The sequence below is a fragment of the Sarcophilus harrisii genome, chromosome 4, assembly GCF_902635505.1.
Source record: "Sarcophilus harrisii chromosome 4, mSarHar1.11, whole genome shotgun sequence".
Taxonomy (NCBI): Eukaryota; Metazoa; Chordata; class Mammalia; order Dasyuromorphia; family Dasyuridae; genus Sarcophilus; species Sarcophilus harrisii.
This window is the reverse complement of record NC_045429.1, coordinates 382,753,138-382,765,511: the sequence shown is the minus strand read 5'-3', so window position 1 is coordinate 382,765,511 and position 12,374 is coordinate 382,753,138. Positions and strand designations below refer to the sequence as shown.

General features: G+C 38.9%; 1 protein-coding gene across 1 annotated transcript; it reads left to right on the top strand.

Annotated features, from left to right (window-relative positions):
- The first annotated feature begins 237 nt into the window (after positions 1-237).
- Positions 238-11,501, top strand: HNRNPU (heterogeneous nuclear ribonucleoprotein U). Its single transcript, XM_031966988.1, has 14 exons — positions 238-967; positions 1,959-2,070; positions 2,154-2,227; positions 4,282-4,421; positions 4,830-4,929; positions 5,265-5,377; positions 5,725-5,988; positions 6,625-6,744; positions 7,013-7,141; positions 7,427-7,595; positions 7,889-8,143; positions 8,619-8,803; positions 9,559-9,630; positions 10,099-11,501. The coding sequence occupies exons 1-14, from the start codon at positions 238-240 to the stop codon at positions 10,150-10,152; spliced, it is 2,517 nt and encodes an 838-aa protein (XP_031822848.1). The 3' UTR covers positions 10,153-11,501.
- Positions 11,502-12,374: the final 873 nt, after the last annotated feature.

Sequence of the window (12,374 nt, the reverse complement as noted above, 5' to 3'; positions counted from 1 at the left end):
GAGGACGTTGCGTGCTCGCTCGCGCCAGGCGAGTCTCCGCGTCTCCCTCGCGAACTCGGTGAAAGGAATTGGCGCCGTTCGACTCCAGGCGGGTCCGCTCTGCAGCACGAACCCCCCTCCAGCCGCAGCCGCAGCCGCCGCCCGGGGCCGAGGAGCAGCCGCAGCAGCCGCCGCCAGTGGCCGTGTGAGCGGAGCCGAGTCGCAGTCAGCGCCGAGCGGTGAATTGGGGCCCTCACGATGAGTTCCTCGCCAGTGAACGTGAAGAAGCTGAAGGTGTCGGAGCTAAAGGAGGAGCTCAAGAAGCGGCGCCTCTCTGACAAGGGCCTCAAGGCCGAGCTCATGGAACGGCTCCAGGCCGCGCTAGACGACGAAGAGGCCTCCGGAGGCCGCCCCACCTTGGAGCCCGGGAACGGCAGCCTGGACCTGGGCGGGGATTCCGCCGGGCGCTCGCACACGCAGCCCTCGGGAGCAGGCCTCGAGCAGGAGGCCGCGACCACGGCCGACGAGGAAGAGGAGGAGGAGGAGGAAGAGGAGGAGGAAGGGATCGCGGCCCTGGATGGCGACCAGATGGAGCTAGGGGAAGAAAACGGGGCCGCGGGGGCGGCGGATTCGGGCCCAATGGAGGAGGAGGAGGCGGGCGGCTCCTCGGAGGACGAAAACGGCGACGACCAGGGTTTCCAGGAAGGGGAGGACGAGCTCGGGGATGAGGAGGAGGAAGCGGGCGCGGGAGACGAGAACGGACACGGGGAGCAGCAGTCTCAACCGCCGACTACGCCGCAGCAACAGCAGCCTCAGCAGCAGCGCGGGGCGGCCAAGGAGACCGCGGGGAAGAGCGGCGGCCCCACCTCACTGTTCGCCGTGACGGTGGCGCCTCCCTCGGCAGCGAGGCAGGCCCAGCAGCAGGCGGGAGGCAAGAAGAAGGCGGAAGGCGGCGGAGGCGGCGGCCGCCCCGGGGCTCCGGCGGCGGGTGAGTCGCGTTTTGTGAATTGAGTATGAGTGGGGGGGGGGAGCGAAAGCGGCGGACTTGGGGTGGGGTGGGCATCGTGCCCTGGGGCCTCCACCCGTACCCCCACGATGGGGATGTGGGGTGGGGGAAAGCGGCGAGGAAAGGAGTAGGGGCACTATAGTCGATGGGCGAGGAAAGGGCGGAGGCGCCGGTGCTTTTCCCGGTGGCCGATGTCGTGGTTGGGGGAGGGGGAAATGGGGGGGCGGTTGCGGGGGAATCCCAGATTAGCCGTGAGGTCTCGGGCTATGTATGTATGTATGTGTGTGTGTGTGTATGTGTGTGACGGCGGCGCCACCATTATCTGGCTCGAGAGGCAGGGGGAGCTGCAGCTGCCGCTGGAGGGGGAGGAGCGGCCGCTGGCGGCGGGAGAAGGCCCCCCTGTCCTCCGCGCTGCTGCGTGCGCGCGGTGGCGGCTCGAGCTCTCACGTTGCCGCCGTATTGTGCAAGGAGCGCTGGGGCTCTGGCGTGACGTCACTTCCGGTTGGCGGTCCCGGCGGGGAGGGGGGGTAGGGGTGGGGTAAGGGGAGAGTTAGAACGACGATCCGTACAATGCGGCCGCGGGGAGCGCGGGCCCAGCCGGAGTGGGGGAGGGGAAAGAGAGAAAAAGCTCGGAGCCCCTCCTCCTCTCTTCTCTGTGCTCTCATTGGGATACACGTGGGCTCTGCTTATTCCGCGCTATTCTATGTGGCGCTCGCTGGAACCATCGAGTAGCCTGGGAGATTTGTGCTATCTTTACGCTGCGTCACGAACTACAATCCTTTTCCAACCCTCCTGCTCCTGCAGTTAATAAGTGGTTGGCCAATTGAGGGATTATTGAAACCGGGAGAAAATGGCAGGTTAAAACGACAAGCTTTTTAAGGCTTTCCAGATTACGAATGAAACAAGCTTCTTTTTTGGGGTCAGCGGGTTATTTTTTTCCTTTGAATTTAAAAACGTGTCCTAACCTTTGTAGGAGATGGCAAAACAGAACAGAAAGGTGGAGACAAAAAGAGAGGTGTTAAAAGACCTCGTGAAGATCATGGCCGGGGCTATTTTGAGTACATTGAAGAAAACAAGTACAGCAGGTAGGGAAGTTTATCAGATCTTCACTAACAAACGAATCATAAATAATGAGGAAGCTATTTCAGGAGATATTCTCTTTTTTCAGAGCTAAATCTCCTCAGCCACCGGTTGAAGAGGAAGATGAACATTTTGATGACACAGTGGTTTGTCTTGATACTTGTAAGTGGATATCCTCCAATCTTCTCAATTTTGCATAGTACCAAAAATGTACTGCTTTGGGAAATTTTGCGATTTGGTAAAATAGCTTGTACAAGTGTAGAAGTAATCTGATTAATAACTTGTGTGCCGGTTTTTTAAAAACAAAGGCTACCGCAGTCCATTTGGAAATTACTAGGTAAGGCACAATAAACTGTTATTTTAAAATTTAGTCATATGCTCTGGTCTGGCAACCTATAGCAACGTGAGGTGTTTTTTTCCCTTGGAAGTATGGAATATTTAGGTGAATAATTTTTAATAGAAAAGGTAATTTATAAAATATATCTTAAAGGTTTATAAGGAAATGTAATAAGTATTCATGGTGGGAAATTTAATAGTTGACCTATTGGTGCTAGTATTTATTTGTAAACTTGAAAACTTAAATTTTCATTAATTTGGACCATTGTTCAATTTTTCGTACTGGGAATTACCAGATTTATCTTTACTAATAACGTTCCCTTTAGTTGACAAGTATATTCCCTTTTTTCTAACAATTAAACTGTAACATTACTTTCTCAATAACTGCTGTTTTGTTCTCAATTGCAGTTCAGTAGCTGCTGCTTTAACATAAGTTGGTGTCTTCCAAAGACCTGGGGCAGCAGCAGTGGCTATCTCTGGGCCACTAGCTTTCTTCAGCAGCGAATGGTATCAAGGGCAGCGCTGTAATGCTGCTACTTTTACCCAGCTGGGTTGTAATTCATTATGTGAAAGCATTCCAAACCTAGAAGTGGGCCTTGGCTGTCTGTTCAGTTAAATTTTAGTGGTTGTGTGTCTTTAAGAAATACCTGATATAAATTATTTGGTCAAAATTTGCTAATGTAGGTCGTCTATTTGAAACAAAGGGTAGAAATAGGAATTGGTATTAAGCAGGTAAGGTGTGTTCTGTAAATCTTTTTAAATCTGGGGTTTTTGCCCTAAAATGCAAATTTTTAGTAAAAAGCAGTGAAAGGGGATTGGGATTTAGGTTGCCTAGAACATTACTAATGACAGTCTTCCATTTTAAAGCTGATGGGTATTCAGAATTTTGGTTTCTTTTAAATATTGGGCCCAAAATGGTCCTTAGAAAACTGTGATATGAAATAAAAACTTTATAAAAGATTAAGATTACTAAGACCACATTAATTACTTTTCATGCCTTTTTGTAAAGAAAAGTTCAGGTAAAACAGATCAGTTGGAAAAGCAATCTTATACCACTGGTATAAATAGAGGAATATTATGTATAAAAATTAAATTTAAGTACTTTAACTCATTTTATCTAATAACTTGAGTTTCTTTACCTTGAGGAATTTATTTATTCTAAGACTAGTTCAAAAGTGATAATAAGCAGTAAATACTCCAAAACAAAAAATTGCATGGAAAAAAAATTGGTCCTGCATAATAACTGGAGAGGTAGCTATATTATATCCTTATGATCTTGAGGGGGAGGTACTTAGTGACTTTTTATAAATACCTTGACTATATTGAGATTTCATTCACAAATCTGAAGAAAACTTAGGAGGTAGTCTTTACTATTTACCAACGGCTGAGACCCACAACTCACACCTTATATTAAACCAGTTGGTCATGGCCTTCCCTACCTTCAATTGTGTTGTGGCACTGGTAAATTCTACCTGATTCTGGCATGCTTCACTTTGTGATTTCCTGCTATCCTCTGCTGCTTGGCTCTAAATCAAGGTAAAGAGCAGAGCAGGTATGTATGAACATCACATTGTCTTCATTACCTGTCTTAAGTGGTTTTTTTTTTTAAAGTGTACATATATAAAACCATGGAGATTTATCTTTTTATTTTTTTGTCTGATTTGCCGCCTTCCGATTCAGAATTTGGCACGAGTTTTTTTGGTGGGAGAGGGGCTTATATTTAATCTCTTAAGTAGTTCAGATAGAATAATGATTCATCCCAGTGTAAAGTCTTATGCAGCATCAACAAAGTTATAATATTTTGGGGAGGGTTTGCTTACGGTCCTTTAGACTTGAAAAATAGGGCAAAAGAAAATAATAAATATTTGTTATACTTACAGATAATTGTGATCTACATTTTAAAATTTCAAGAGATCGTCTCAGTGCTTCTTCACTTACTATGGAGAGTTTTGCTTTTCTTTGGGCTGGAGGAAGAGCTTCTTATGGAGTTTCAAAAGGCAAAGTTTGCTTTGAGATGAAGGTAAGACCAAATTTTGTGATAAATGTGCTTACTCCCAATTTTTGACATTTTTTCCTCTTTGGGCCTTTAATAAATAAAGAAATTGACTATAAAATCATTATTAATTGAGTATAAACTCAGGTTTGAGGGGGGAAATCATTATGGTGGAACTGGGCTAGAATTGGACCAAGTTTAGTTTTTTACAATAGGAATGGAGAACATAAAATATTTTAAGTTAAAAGTTAGGTTTATTAAAGAAAAAAATGAGAGCCACAGCCACACTACAATTACGTACCATCCACAGCTGGCTGTTTTGGAAAGGTTAGGAAAAAGTCTCTGCATTATATCAGTAGTCAGCAGTGACTAGCAGATTCAGAAATTTCTCACTCCTAGTCTATAAACAGACTTGGTGATTTGTCTCCCCTTCAGGTTACAGAGAAGATCCCAGTAAGACATTTATATACAAAAGATATTGATATACATGAAGTTCGGATTGGCTGGTCACTTACAACAAGTGGAATGTTACTTGGTAAGACCATCTGTGGTTTCTTAAAATAATACCTAGATATCACCACAAGTTAGTTTATAGCTAAAATTTGAATTCATATGACAAGACTAGTTCTACAACAATGTATTCTTTTTTACTCAGTTTTTTGTCTGCTTTGAGGAAATTATTCATAGAAAACTGTCTAGAATTAATATAAAGCAAGGTTCTAGAGTAATACAAACCTTGCTCTTAAAATTTTCGTTTCCCCTGCCTTCCAAAGGGAAAGAGCTACTTAAGTCAATTAAAATGAAAGTTTATTGGATTTTTAATAAATTCCTTCTATCAACTGCAAGCTAATTAAGGTTTTCTACTTTTAGGTGAAGAAGAATTTTCTTATGGATATTCTCTAAAAGGAATAAAAACATGCAACTGTGAGACTGAAGACTATGGGGAAAAGTTTGATGAAAACGATGTCATTTCATGTTTTGCAGTAAGTTTTTAACTAGAAACTTAATTTGAAATGTAAATAATTTTAGAATTAATAGAAAAGTGCTCAGAGTGAGTGACCTTTCTGGGTTAATACTAAACAAATGACTTAACACTTAACACTTTGAGATAAGTAATCTTACAAACAGTAACTTTTAGACATTTTTTCAGAAATGGGAAATAAAGTAAAATAATGAGCTAATAAAATTGCTGATTATCAGTTTCATTAAATTGTTAGTGTATCTCTAGTCTCCAATTTGAGTTCTATTATTAAAGTTATACTTTTGAAATTACATTGGGTTTTGAAAAATGTCAAGTAGACTTGTCACTGAAATATTCGTTGTTTAACAGAACTTTGAGGGTGAAGAAGTGGAGCTTTCCTATGCAAAGAATGGCCAAGATCTTGGTGTTGCTTTCAAAATCAACAAGGAGGTTCTTGCTGGACGACCTCTTTTCCCTCATGTTCTCTGCCATAACTGTGCAGTTGAATTTAATTTTGGTCAGAAGGAGGAGCCATATTTCCCAATACCTGAAGAATATACTTTCATCCAGAATGTCTCCTTAGATGATCGAGTGAGAGGGCCAAAAGGACCAGATGAGAAGAAAGATTGTGAAGTAAGTTTTGGAATCAGGTTATTTCTGAACTTTTAAATTTACTTCCAAATGCAGCTATTGCTCTAATCTCTAGTTGGGATATTCATCTTTGTTTAGGTGGTAATGTATACATGTGTATGTGTGTGTTATTTTGCGTTTCAAGAAGAGCAGAGGGGTATTTCTGACGATGTTTTTGGCCTTTTTGCCTTTTTGCTTTTTTAGCTGTATTTAAATGTTGAAAAGCCTTAAAAAGTTTTCAAATCCTTGGGTAATTATTTTCCTTAGGTCTAGATGTTGAAACTAAAAAGTTGTGACAAGTACTAATGAATTTATAGATGAAGTAGGATAAATGAATTGTCCAAGGACATATAGTTTTAATGTCAGTTTTGGACTTGGTGTGTACTAGTATAACAGATTTTCCATGGCAGGGTGCTGAAGAATATTAGTGTACTCCATAAAAAGTCCCATGAACCAAAATAGTCAAAAGTCCTTTTATATATGTAGTACTGGCATTGGAGTAATGCATACAACTTCCTTTGCCATGTTTCATTGTATTTGGGCATGGAGAATTGATAATATACGAATTTCTTGAAAACAAACTTAATATTAATTGGGGCATGGTTGGACAGCAAAATAAAATTGTTCTTTTGATTGCAGGTTGTGATGATGATTGGCTTGCCAGGAGCTGGAAAAACCACCTGGGTTACTAAGCATGCAGCAGAAAATCCTGGGAAATACAACATTCTTGGAACAAACACTATTATGGATAAAATGATGGTAATATATCTAGAATTTGGAAAAGTCTGACTTGGTTCATTTTAAATCTTTGACTTTTTTGTTCTGATAGATTCACTTGAAATCTGTTGATTTATGGTGGGTTTATCTTAGTTGCATTTCCATTTTAGTTCTAAATTACATAATTGTAAATCCTTTAAAGGGAAAGTACCCTAAAAGATGAAGGTGGATGCTTATAATTTAAAAACTATTCATCTTTAAAGTTAATCTTGTTCTTGTCACATACTTAAAAGAAAATGTCTCCTTACAGGTGGCAGGCTTTAAGAGACAGATGGCTGATACTGGAAAACTGAACACACTGTTGCAGAGAGCCCCACAATGTCTTGGAAAATTCATTGAGATAGCCGCTCGTAAGAAGCGGAATTTTATTTTGGATCAGGTATGCTGTGGCTTTATTTGGTGTACTTGTTCATAAAACATAGTACCATGAAGGTTTGTTTTTTTCATATAGGTCATTTAGCAGTCTAAATTGGAATTAGCAGTTGAGGGGGGCATACTTTTTCTTTTAGTGATATTTTGGTGAAAGTTATTTTAAATCTTCTAAGGCACTTAACGCATAACTATGCGCAATCGCTTAACAGACACTATGTTCACAGCAAATAATTTTTTTTCTTTGCAGCTGACCATATCTATAAAATTAATTATTATATAACTTCTGTTCTAGACAAATGTGTCTGCAGCTGCCCAGAGGAGAAAAATGTGCCTGTTTGCAGGCTTTCAGCGCAAAGCTGTTGTAGTTTGCCCAAAAGATGAAGACTACAAGCAAAGAACACAGAAGAAGGCAGAGGTGGAGGGGAAGGATCTTCCAGAACATGCAGTTCTCAAAATGAAAGGCATGAAACTCTATAATTTTGTTCATTTTTAAAGGCCATTTCAGAAGTTTAGGTCTTTACAAGTTTGTTCAGAATCTTCAAAGCCAGAACACATTTTAAATTGTTTACTTTTGATTATTAATATATAGTATTGACTCCTGGTGTGCATTCTGGTAGCATTTTGTCTTTTTAGGAATATAACTTAGAAGGGGATGTCATTTAAAGAGGATAAAACCATTGAGAAATCACTTATTTCTAGTCGAAGCCTAAAATGTTTTTGTATACTTAATACAATTTGTTTTCTTTGCTCATAGGGAACTTTACACTGCCAGAGGTAGCTGAGTGTTTTGATGAGATAACCTATGTAGAGCTGCAAAAAGAAGAAGCCCAAAAGCTTTTGGAGCAGTATAAGGAAGAAAGTAAAAAATCTCTTCCTCCAGAAAAGAAACAGAATACTGGCTCAAAGAAGAGCAATAAGAATAAGAGTGGCAAAAACCAGTTTAATAGAGGTGGAGGACATAGAGGTCGTGGAGGATTTAACATGCGTGGTGGAAACTTTAGAGGCGGTGGTAAGTTGGAATTTTTGGTTTATTTTCATAGCATTTCTAAATTGGGTTAAAAGAAATGTTTCAGTAATCCGAATTGAAAGAAATTTGTTTTCATTTTGAGCTAAACTACACAAATAAAATGGGCATTTCTGCCAACTACAAAATAGACCAAAGTGTAATATTAATTTTCAATCAATTGAACATGGGTTAAGTATTTAATAAAGTCATCATATGTTGAAATTTTGTCTGTTTATCCTTACCGGGAATTAGAAGATGGAATTAACCTGATCATTTGTGATTTGACATTAAATTTAAAATTTATGGAAATAATGTGAAAGCATATGGGTAAATAAATGAATAAGCTTATTTAAACCTTAGTCTGTGTGGTCTAGTTTTAAAATACGCTCAATGTTCAGGTTCTATTTAAATTGTGGTGATAAATTTTTAGTTTGCTCTGTGGATGTTAGAAAGATGTTAAGATGTCATTTCTTTTTAGCTCCTGGAAATCGTGGTGGTTATAATAGGAGGGGAAATATGCCACAGCGTGGTGGTGGTGGTGGAGGAAGTGGAGGAATTGGTTATCCATACCCTCGTGGCCCTGTCTTTCCCAGCAGAGGTGGTTATTCAAACAGAGGCAACTACAACAGAGGTGGAATGCCCAACAGGGGGAACTACAACCAGGTAATCTTTACTAAGAACCAGAGGCAATACTCTGGCTTTTTTTGATACTGTTATATGGTTGTATTTTCGTAGGGTAGTTGGAACTTTCAGAATAATTGCATCAGTGAAGGTTGAAAGTAATCTATTTGAAGGTTGAAAGTAGTATATTTAGATTTTTGTTTCTGTTGGTACAGGTATCCTAAATTTATCTTTTAAGAAATTCTTGCAATTCAATGTTCACAGAAATATGATTTGTGTTTGAATTTCTTAAGAATAAAAATGTTAACTTAAAGGGACTTAATTTCCTATTAGGATCTCTGAGATAATGTTTAAAAAGTCTTATTTTCAAAATATATGCAGAGATAATTTTTAGCCTTACAAAAACCAGTGTTCCAAATTTAGATAATTTCTAAAATTTGCAATTATAAAATGGAATAATTAAATATAGAAGATAATTTAAACAGTTGGCAATTGAGCCCAATTTTACAGCTTTCAAAGGTTATCAGATTGCCCAATTTTTGATAAATCATTTGAGATGCCTAGTAGGAGATGCTAGTAGAGAAACTTCTTTAAATTAATAAGGAATACTGGTTAGGTGACTCATCTGACTGCCCTTCCCAGGCCTTGGCTTCTAAGATGTTAATGTAATATTTATTATGTTTTTAATATCTAGTGACCTCCTTCCACCCATTTTAGAGAATGGAACAAATTGTACAAGGACAAATTACTGTTATTTGTTGTTAGCAGTACTTAGATTATATTTTTTTCTCCTGTAGAACTTCAGAGGCCGAGGAAACAATCGTGGCTACAAAAATCAATCTCAGGGCTACAACCAGTGGCAGCAGGGTGTAAGTAATTTTATGCACTTTACACTTCAGATTTATTTGTATCTTGAGTTGGAACAAGAAATCAGTCCTGAAAACTCTTCCACTGGTTACAAAATGTTAAAATGAAATGGTGAAGTGTCCCAAACTGGCACTAGCCAGTGTTTTGTGGAAGTTCTTCCTGCCCAAAATTCATCTCCAGGTACAACAAATGATAGACTAATTTGATAGTTAACAAATTACTATGTAATATATGGTATTTAGTTTTAGCTAATCAGATCCTGGTGTGCCCTTTTGTAATGTGTTGATCATTTTGGGGATATTAATGTTATAATTAAATAATGGTGCTTAAATGAAATCAGAGGTAAGACAGGTCTAGTCTGTTCTAGCAGACACATTGCTCTACATTAGATTCAATGTCATATCCTAAAAGCAACTTGAGTGGCTTATTGATGTGTTTTTTCTTTAAAAAAAACAAATTTTCTCTTGCAGCAATTCTGGGGTCAGAAGCCATGGAGTCAGCATTATCACCAAGGATATTATTGAATACCCAAATAAAAACGAACTGATACATATTTCTCCAAAACCTTCACAAGAAGTCGACTGTTTTCTTTAGTAGGCTAACTTTTTAAACATTCCACAAGAGGAAGTGCCTGCGGGTTCCTTTTTTAGAAGCTTTGTGGGTTGATTTTTTTCTTTTCTTTTTTGTACATTTTTAATTGCAGTTTTAAAGTGAATCGTAAGAGAACCTCAGCATTGTGCACGATAAGAGAATGTGTCAGTATTTCAGGGTTCTACATTTTATCTGTAAAATGTGACTTTTTTTTTTACCACAACAAAAGTAAAATGTTGCTTTGTACCTGGTGTCTTTTATTAAGATTTACTCCCCCCATTTCTCACCGAGAATAACAGTCGGGAGTCATATGTCACAATACAATAGAAATGTTAGCAACCAGATTCATGTAAGGGCTTTAGTGGTCCTCATGAATTTCACGACTTTGTACTGCTCACATTACACTCCATCCTCTCTGTAGTTTGGTGGGTAGAGGAGGGGGTAAACTAAGCAGTAGTTCCTGGCAATAACTGGGATGGGTTTTTATAACGATGGAATTGGCATAGCTGGGGAATTGAAGGTAAAAATTGGAGCCAAATAGGGAAGATGGAGTGTATGTAGAAGGGCTCTTTAAAATGTAAAACTCGGTTGCATTATCTGTGGAGGCTCAAACTTGTGAAGGTACAACACCATAATTTTTTTCCATTTGTTCTGCATTTTGATTCTGAAAAGAAAGCTGGCTTTGCCCATTTCTTATTAAACAAAACTTGTTGTAAATCCAGTTGTCTAATGGGATCTATATGAAGTTAGCTATGTCTGTATACCCCTTCTCCCACAAAATACTGTATACCTAGTGTGCTTGTAGTAGTTAACTCCACCATCTTTGTAAGCTAATGAAATTGTGAGTCACCCATTTATATCTAATTTTTAATCATGTCAGTTCTTGAATGGGTATCTCCTTAGCCTGCTGATTTCTTTTTCTTTCTAAAGAAAGTGGGTGGAGAAATTAATTTAGACGTTTTGTTTGCAATAAAATGAATTCATTTTACTCTTGTTTGGGATTCTCGCCATCAAGGTCCAAAATCCCTTTAAATCTCCCCAAAGGGGGAGAATTTATAAGTGTGTGCTTTCTGGACAGCTTCATTTCTCTGCACTTGGAACATTTAGGTTTTAAAAACTTAAATGTGTACTGGCAACTGATATATTTAGAAATACTGATGTAAAGTTGTATTTTCCCCCCGCCCCCAAGACTTTAAAATGTTAGGAGGGGAAAGGGTACTGGCTGGGAGAAGTTAATACTGTTTTATCATTACATATTAAAAGATGTTAAAATTGCTGTCCACAAATGTATTTATAGTACATGTAACCTAACCCGCTGTATGGGAACAATTGCTTTTAGAAGCTATTGATCATATGAGCCAGTCTTCATTGATTCACTACTACACAACACTGCTAACTTAATATTACAGCTATGTGATAATTAGATCCCCTAATTGTAATTTTATTGGGTTTGCACAGAACACAAATTTTAAAGGACTCTCACTATGAAGTGAGGAAAATAGGAGTCAAACTGTAGAACTAAAACTTGACTTCAAGTTTTTCTTTCCCAGTTTAGGTTGTTAAACAGCATTACTTTAATGGATTTTCTAATTATTAGCTTTTCGGTATTAGTTGTTTTATATAAAACTTTAAGCTTTTGCATTATCCAAGGCTAGGAATCCCTTTTAGAATTCTTTTAAGCTAAGTGGTGATTAGGGTTTACTCAAAATTAGTTAAGAAGAAAAACAATTCTATAATCAACTGTTTTAGTTGAAAAGACCCCAGCAAATATTTAAATGTGGTGTAATGGTTAAGGGGAATAAGCTAATGAAAGAATGGGATATTGCTATATATAGATGAAGAGGGATTGGTTCACTATTCACTTACTCTCTAAATTTTGGGGGAGGAAGGCTTAAATTCTTAGTATTTTCCCCATTAAGTTAAGTAGTAAAAAGCCCAATGATTTGTGTCTTTTGTTGATATGTGATGTCTTAACCAAGATTTGATAGTTGCAAATCAGATTTTCACAAAGTACTTGATAACAATTAGAAGACATCACAGTGTACCAATCAGATCATCGAACATTATTGTCCCATTTTCTTTTCAGAAACGGGGTCATAGATTTCTATGAATTCCAGTTCACCTGGTGACTAATGTTATAGAATAGCTAGTGGAA

Bases quoted from the DNA above. Each gene is read 5' to 3' on its own strand.
- HNRNPU (XM_031966988.1), top strand. From the start codon at position 238: ATGAGTTCCTCGCCAGTGAACGTGAAGAAGCTGAAGGTGTCGGAGCTA. The intron at 968-1,958 runs GTGAGTCGCGTT...TAACCTTTGTAG, and splicing joins CCCCGGGGCTCCGGCGGCGG to GAGATGGCAAAACAGAACAG. The intron at 8,804-9,558 runs GTAATCTTTACT...TTTCTCCTGTAG, and splicing joins ACAGGGGGAACTACAACCAG to AACTTCAGAGGCCGAGGAAA.